The 7,797-nt window shown below is 37.6% G+C and overlaps 2 protein-coding genes across 4 annotated transcripts; one reads left to right on the top strand and one right to left on the bottom strand.

Moving 5' to 3' along the window:
- Window positions 1–290: 290 nt before the first annotated feature.
- On the bottom strand, window positions 291–2,744 carry LOC112178009. 3 transcript variants are annotated; one of them, XR_005804632.1, is made up of 6 exons: window positions 2,684–2,744; window positions 2,470–2,514; window positions 2,342–2,386; window positions 1,534–1,696; window positions 1,323–1,413; window positions 359–446 (listed from the first exon to the last, which is right to left on the bottom strand). XR_005804632.1 is itself a non-coding variant. In XM_040512668.1 (4 exons), exons 2-4 carry the CDS (start codon window positions 1,572–1,574, stop codon window positions 306–308), a joined length of 273 nt encoding a protein of 90 aa, XP_040368602.1. In that variant the 5' UTR covers window positions 1,575–1,696; window positions 2,470–2,622; the 3' UTR covers window positions 291–305. The 3 variants fall into 3 exon arrangements, 1 of the variants encoding a protein (XP_040368602.1); XM_040512668.1 differs by lacking the exons at window positions 2,342–2,386; window positions 2,684–2,744 and having other exon boundaries at window positions 291–446; window positions 2,470–2,622; XR_005804631.1 differs by lacking the exon at window positions 2,684–2,744 and having other exon boundaries at window positions 432–446; window positions 2,342–2,622.
- Window positions 2,745–4,965: 2,221 nt separating this feature from the next.
- On the top strand, window positions 4,966–7,719 carry LOC112198273 (receptor-like protein EIX2). The gene has a single exon (XM_024339371.2). It carries the CDS (start codon window positions 4,966–4,968, stop codon window positions 7,717–7,719), a length of 2,754 nt encoding a protein of 917 aa, XP_024195139.1.
- Window positions 7,720–7,797: the final 78 nt, after the last annotated feature.

Below are 7,797 nucleotides of genomic sequence, written 5' to 3'. Positions count from 1 at the left end.
TTGGAAATGCAATGCAACCAACTCCTGTTCTAGTTCAGAAACTGTCACCTCCACTGCAGCAATAATGCTCAGGAGCTCTTGAGGCTGTACATAGGTTTTATCACTTTCATGTAACAGAAGATTAAAAAATAAATGATTTATATCAAACATTAAGTGGACAATGTCACATTGCTCGCAAACTACATATTAGTCCGCTATGAATCCAAAAGTCCTAAAATTTACAAAATGTCGATTTTAGGACTTTTAGGACTTTCACTCGCTTGTTGAGCTGATGATTTAGGAAATGCTGAAATAGAGAGGATAAATTAAACAATGTTTAGAAAACATACATTGTAAGGAGGAAGGCATGCTGGACTGGAGAATTTAGTAGCATTTTTCTCAATTGCATTTTCCAGAATAGCACGTAGCTCTATTTCTTCAAGCAGCTGCTGTTCCAATCTTTGTACCTATAGTAGAAGCACATCCATTGGTGACACTATGGCAAAGATGTCCTTAAATATACAACAGCTCTAAGATACTGGAGGAGATTTGAACAATCAGACGCTCATTAGGTGGAATATGAGGAATTTAACGACAGTTCAAAGACAATACAGGATTGCTGAAAATGGGTCTAGTACCGTATCGAATATGAATCCCTCTAGTTGATGCAATTACACAACTGCCTCCTAACTAACACATCTTATTGAATTTAAAATAAATTCCTTTGTCATGTACTATTATTCCTAAACTTTCACATGAACCCCTTACAAATGCAAACAGAATAGTAGAAAAGAGACACATAATTTGCTTGTTGCTTCCAGGGAAAAAGCTTACATCCTATTCAAGCTGGAACTTGTCGGGTATGAACTTTTATTGCAGGATCCAAGTCGTTCAATACCTTCATCAAGATTACTCACCCAAAAATCAAACAAAATACCAAATTTAGGAACTGTAGTTTGACCACTAAAGAAAAACCAAACATACTACAAACAATGAGAATAAAGTTATATGTAGTTAGTATTTTGGACCAAGTTACGCATAATCCATAAGCAACAAAGATTATGCTAGAACGTGCTACAACCCACATGATTTCCTCAAATTCCAAAGATTTCAGCTCTACAAATTCTGAGTGGAATTGGAATGCAAATTCCTAGAAGAGAGAGTCCATGTCCTAAATTTACTAAACTAGCCGGGAAATGTCTTTATTAAATAACAGTAGACTTCACTTGCAAATGAATAGAACAAATTCATTCATTTCCCGATCAATCGAATTCACGTGGTTCCCAACAGAACATTTTAGCAATTCGAAAGCATTTGCCTGGAAGTTGTACACTGGTACTTACCTTTGACAACGAGTCATCTTTCACAACCTCTGACTGAAATTCAGAACCACATGAGATGCTAGAATGAGAATATTTACAGAGAGAATCACTTCTGCAAAAATGCAACCAAAGAACAAAGAAGAAATCATTACAAAGGAAAAGCTCAGAGATCCCCTGCATATATAACTAAAACAAGAAAGAGTAACTACAAAGAACAAGAATGCAGCCTTACTGGCTCAACTTAGTTTGCACAATCGGTGAGTCACACATCATCCTGCGATCATGGGGTTTGGCTTTAACCACATAAAGCAAATCCTCCAAATGCAGAAACAGCTTGGCTTCTGGTACTAGAAGACCAGAAGCTATACGCAGGTACAAACAAGCTTTCGCAAATCCTGCAAATCCACTTCAAAGGTAAAACATCTGGCTCTTTTGCATATAAAAATTTAGAAACTTCAAGATGCTCTGTGTCTGACTATCTTAGTATAAATCGGAGACACCCCTCATGGAATGCAGAACTAGAAAAAGGAATGTACACTTGTGAGGCCACATAAAGACAAGCAATCTCATGAATGCTTTATTAAAAAGTTTAGGCATTATGTCTAATTGATTGATACTGCATTACAGAGGAGGGAAAAGAAGAGGCCAACGATACTGCTAATCAAATGTTAAGGTTAATCTTGTTATTTTAGGAACCAAGCACAAAATGTTTTCTAGTTTTACTGCTACTTCCATCAATAACAGTAAGTTTTAGGCATCATCAAAATCATACTTCCTTAACAAATGACCCAAGACTGAAATAACTATCAGAAATACAATTGAGGACTAAGGATGAAGATTGATTCCACATTTCTATCTATAGAAAGAATTCAAATGCTTCATGAACTTTTAGCACAACATATTTTACATTTGCTGGGAAGTTGTTCTCAGTTCAATAGTGCTAACAATTTCTTTGTTTGAAGCAATTTTATCTTAATAGTAGAGCAGCATTTCTCTTGAAAATGGTAAACAAGAAATGAAAAGTAAAGAGAAGATGGTACCAGAGCCATTTCCAAAAGCAACAGGATCGTCGTTTCTTTCGATTTCTGCTTGACAGATAAATACAAAATAATGATCACAATGCACATAATGCAAACTAAACTTTACAAAAATTTGGTGATATTCTTACGTTGGTATTAACGGATCTGGATTCGCAGTCACAAAATCAGCAATCCTGCAAAATATTCATATTCAATCTACTAGAAGATGACTAACATTATATAAAGAGAATCACCTCATTTTTCTTACATGGCTAGAACAAACAAATTTGAAAGATATTCAATTCCAGTTCCCTTTACTCTAAAACTAGGTGCCTTCAAAAGGTAATTGAAAAACTAACATACTCTTTGCAGCTTCGGGAAGCGGGTTGGAGGCATTCAACAGGTTTTAGTTCCTCCTGCCCAAGCGAAAAAGATTAATGAGCTTGTTAACTTTCCACAGAAGCTAAGAGGCGAAATCAAGAAAATTTCCAGTGAGATTATTATTGCATAATATATCAAAATATCTTGTTTCCAATCTGAACATAGGTTTGTTTACTATTACTACTATTAATTTATGCAGCAGAAGATTAAATATCCTTGGGGATTCTGTGTTTTATAGCATTGAATTTACACCAAGTTTTAGAGATTTGTTTTGGGGGGCAGGTACTGTTGTATATATGTTCTTGAATATAGGTATACACCAACAATTCACTCCATATATTGAAACTGTATTCTGTGACAAACCCACCTTACCAATAGCAGGAATCTGGTTATAGATCTAAGAAGGAAGATTAAGAAGTATAAAAGTACACTTTTGGCAAGTAGCCTACAAAGGCTTTTCCTCATTCATTTCAGTCCCTGATTGGGAACCTATAATTTGATAGGGTGGCTTCCAGTAAATAATCATAGATCAAATTGAACACAAAGACCATTCTGATGTATTGACCGGGTTAAACACAATTGGAGGTATCAATGAAGTCAATCAAAACCTGACACACACATTGAGTGTACCCATTGACTGGAGAACAGATACCAGCCACAATGAAACAGAACACAATCATGCACTTGGCCTACATTTTTATAATTCAATATCACCAAATTTAAACCAGAACAAGAAGCAATAATTCAGAGAGCTCACTCTCCATGTCGTTTGCTGCAAAAGGGTGGGGTTCATGGTGCAAAACAAAGTTAACTTTAGCTCTATAGCAGACCAAAATTTTCCAACAAGACAAACTGAAGAGAATCATTCACCGGATGAACCTCTAAGATTACTATCGAAGAGGGTCTGAAGCTTTCAAGTTTATTAGTCCATAAAAAGTAATTATGACTTATCTCCTACGCTCTTTAGTTAAACTCTCAACTCCATCCTTAACTTTAAACTAACTGCCAAGCCAACATACGGTCTTAGCTATGAGAACACTTCCTCAGTAATGGTCTTACAGTTCACAGAGATGGAAGTCCTACCTTTTCAGTTTGACATAATTAAGCTAATGAAATCAAAAGGGTATTCTATACTACCTTCTGGAATCTAGAGTAATCAATGAACCCTCACCTGCCGTACAATTGTATTGTGAAATTTTGCCTTCTACTTCCAAATATAATTATCCTGATAGTATTAGATAACAAATTCTACATAGCGTTCTTGCATACTAAATGTCAGTGAATTACTAGCATCATCTATATCTTGAAACGAGTAATCATAAGTAGGAGATTTGACAGTAACAAATCAAAACCATGAAGCAATTTAATTAGTTTCAATCCATAAACAAATTGGTTTTACCAGAATAGCATGTGTCTTATTAAGACATTCTTCCCATAATGGATACAATAGAACAATAAAAGTGAAGATATCAATCCCCCATATTCTCTCTGCTGAAATAGGGTTGCCTATAAGACAGCTAAAAGTCCTTGTAACTTTGTCGAAAACATATAAACATTGCTTCCCTAATCAAGATCAGGCCCCATTAACACTAGTATAATGGAAAAGCCTCCAGATCCCAATTATATTGGGGAAGAAGAACTCCAGATTCATAACTCCATCTCACACGGGTCAGCCGGATTCCGATCCAACCAAAGGGTCAGCCGGTTACATAATTCAACGGTCATGATCACTTTCTAACCCCTCTGATGCTATTTTAACGGATCTCGTGCGCGCCACGTGACCAACAGTGCTCTCGCCGCACGCTGCACGATAGAATTTTCGGAAAAAAAAAGGTACAACTATGTGTATGACTAATTTTGTACAATCATGTTCCACTTTGCTACTAGAGAATACTCCCACAAACGACCAAGTCTTCAATCCACTTTGCTACTAGAGAATACTCCCACTTTGCTACCAGGAGGACAGCGGAGAAGGGAGACTTTTCAAAGTCTTCGCTACTAAAGTCTATCTAACCCAAACTTGTAAATTGGGTTGATGTTGCATGACGACTCGGAATATTCTGGACAAATAAACCTTAGACTTGCTATAAATTCAACTTGTGCTCGGCATCCTATGCATCTGCAACGTACACGAAGTTAAAGGCCTGAAAATAATGGACATCTATGTCTACTTTAACCCTATCTCTCGCCTCATTCTTCACTTCTTGCTCTTGTTATTTTTGGCATCTTCGTGCCTAAACAATAGCAGTGTCGTGGAATCATGCATGGAGGAAGAGAGGCGAGCACTTCTCAGCTTTAAACAAGATCTCACTGATCCTTCTGGTAAGCTTTCTTCTTGGGCTGGTCACGAATGCTGCCAATGGACAGGGATTTCATGCAACAACCGCACTGGTCATGTTGCAACGGTTGACCTCCGTAATACATATCCATACACCACTGATGATGATCAGTGGAACACCACGGAGTATCTTCAATCTTGTTTGGGGGGTAAGTTAATTAATCCTTCTTTGCTTGGCTTGAAACATTTGAGTTACTTAGACTTGAGCTCGAATGATTTTCAAGGGACTCACATTCCCAAGTTTATTGGGGAGCTTACAAGTCTGAGATATCTCAATTTTTCAAGTACCCAGTCTTTGAATTCAGTTGCGGGAGAGATTCCTACTTCTCTTGGTAACCTCTCAAACTTGAACTATCTTGACCTCAGTTCTAGTTATTCTCTTTCTTCCAAAAACTTGAATTGGCTTTCTCATCTCTCTTCCCTAAAATACCTCAATCTTAGAAGTGTGAACCTTAGCAACACAGGAGTTAGTTGGCTACATGAGGTTAACATGCTTCCTTCACTCTTAGAGTTGCATTTGTCTGGTTGCGAAATTGGTGGAAACCAGCTTCCACTATCCATGCCTACAATTAACTTCACATCACTTTTGGTCCTTGATATGTCATGGAATAGTATTAATTTTTCATATCCTAAATGGATGTTTAATCTTACTGGCCTTACAAAAGTTGATCTGAGTGGGAATTCTTTCAGTGGCCCCTTTCTTGATGAATTTGTAAGACTCAAATCTCTACAACACCTTGACTCAGGGAGTATAGGACTCAAAGGTCAATTTCCCAAATTTAGTGGAAATTTGTGCAGGCTCAAGTCATTGAGTCTTGCATGGAGTCAAATTGAAGGGGGGATTGAAGAGTTTTTGAGTGGTTTCTCAAATTATTCATTTAATATAATGGAGTCACTAGATTTGCAAGGCTGTGGGCTGGTAGGCAAATTGCCTAGTTCGTTGGGAATGCTGAGAAGCCTGCAGCATCTCTATCTCAGCTCCAACTCTTTTTGGGGATCCATTCCAGAATTTATTATCAGCAATTTATCATCATCCCTGAAGACACTTGATCTCAGGGATAATATTTTCAACGGTTCCATTCCTCAAAGTTTGGGAAAACTTTCTCAGCTAGTGAGCCTTTATCTATCTTATAATTCATGGGAAGGCAATTTAACCGAAGCCCATTTCATAAATCTCACAAAATTAGAGTCTTTTGCAGTTAGCACAACCCAACCTGTGCCCATCATTTTCAATTTGATTGATTATGAATGGATTCCTCCTTTCAAGCTCTACCACATTGGAATGATCAACTGCCGAGTAGGCCCCGGCTTCCCTGTATGGCTTCAATCTCAAACTGAGCTCGTGTGGGTCTCACTTAAGAATGCTGGAATCTCGGGTCTAATACCAGAGGAATGGCTCTTTAAGATATCTTCCCAAATCCAATCGTTGGATTTATCTTACAATCAAATAAGTGGAAAGCTTCCGTTCCGATTCAACTCTTTTCCGAATCTACTTTCCATAGTTTTGAGCCATAATCAATTTGATGGAACTATTCCATCATCTATTTGTAGCATTCAATCTCTATCTGACCTTGCTCTGAATAACAATCAGTTATCCGGAGAATTCCCTAAAGAATGGGGTTTGTGGAGCAGCATAGTCATTGTGGATGTCTCAAACAACAATATGTCTGGTAATATTCCAAGCTCAATGGGCATTCCAAGTTCTCTTTTTACACTAAAGATAGACAACAATCAATTTAGCGGAGAAATTCCTTCTGCCTTGCAAAATTGCTCAGCTTTGGAGAGACTTTATCTTGGAGGCAACAAATTTACTGGAAGCATACCTTCTTGGATAGGATCAAAAGTATCCACAATCACAGTGCTGCAATTGCAATCAAACTCTTTAAGTGGACATATTCCTCATCATTTGTGCAGTCTTCCTTCCCTTCAAATCCTAGACCTAAGTCACAATAGATTTTCAGGGACTATTCCCAACTGTTTGAATAAATTGACTTCTTTAATCTCTAGTAGTTATGGGGGCTGGAATTACTCTGGTGATTTTGAGGTAATAACTGTGACTGTAAAAGGAAGAGCAAGTGAATACTTCTTACGCAACGAGGTGCTTCTAACCATTATTGATTTTTCGCATAATGATTTAGAAGGTGAAATTCCTGAAGAAATCAGCAGTCTCGTTCAATTAGCTACATTAAACTTGTCCATTAATCAATTAAGTGGAAATATCCCCTCAAAAATTGGAAACTTGCACTTGCTTGAAACACTTGACCTCTCCCAGAACCAGCTTTCAGGACAGATTCCACAAAGTCTCGCTTCTCTGACTTTCTTATCTCACTTGAACTTGTCTTGCAACAAGTTGACCGGAAGAATTCCTTCGGGTAACCAACTTCAGACGCTCGATGATTCATCTATTTATGAGGGCAATCCTTCACTCTGTGGATTTCCTCTTTCAAATTGCACAGAAGATGGAGGCAACATGCATGAGCCTCATGAAGCTGATGATGAAAAGCTTGGTTTATATACCAGCGCGGTGCTTGGCTTTATCATAGGTTTTTGGAGTGTTTGTGGCACATTGATATTGAAGAAGTCATGGAGGTATGCTTATTTTCAATTTTTTGACCACATCAAGGAGAAAGTAGCACTAGCAATTGCATTGAAAGTAGCTCGTTTGAAAGCAAGGCAGTGATCGGAAACAAAACAAAAAGAAAGCAGTAGTTATATAATATGCTTTCTTATTTCTATCTATTCTATCTATGCAGTAATG

The sequence above is a fragment of the Rosa chinensis genome, chromosome 1 (genome assembly GCF_002994745.2).
Source record: "Rosa chinensis cultivar Old Blush chromosome 1, RchiOBHm-V2, whole genome shotgun sequence".
In the NCBI taxonomy this organism is placed as follows: Eukaryota; Viridiplantae; Streptophyta; class Magnoliopsida; order Rosales; family Rosaceae; genus Rosa; species Rosa chinensis.
The sequence above is the reverse complement of the archived record's forward strand: the minus strand, read 5'-3'. Positions and strand labels throughout refer to the sequence as shown.

Excerpts from the sequence above, each read along its gene's own strand:
- LOC112178009 (XM_040512668.1), bottom strand. The coding sequence starts at position 1,574 with ATGATGTGTGACTCACCGATTGTGCAAACTAAGTTGAGCCA. Across the intron at positions 1,414-1,533 it reads GTGCAAACTAAGTTGAGCCA|AAGTGATTCTCTCTGTAAAT; the intron begins GTAAGGCTGCAT and ends GCATTTTTGCAG. Across the intron at positions 447-1,322 it reads AAGATGACTCGTTGTCAAAG|GTACAAAGATTGGAACAGCA; the intron begins GTAAGTACCAGT and ends CTTCTACTATAG.
- LOC112198273 (XM_024339371.2), top strand. The coding sequence starts at position 4,966 with ATGGAGGAAGAGAGGCGAGCACTTCTCAGCTTTAAACAAGATCTCACT.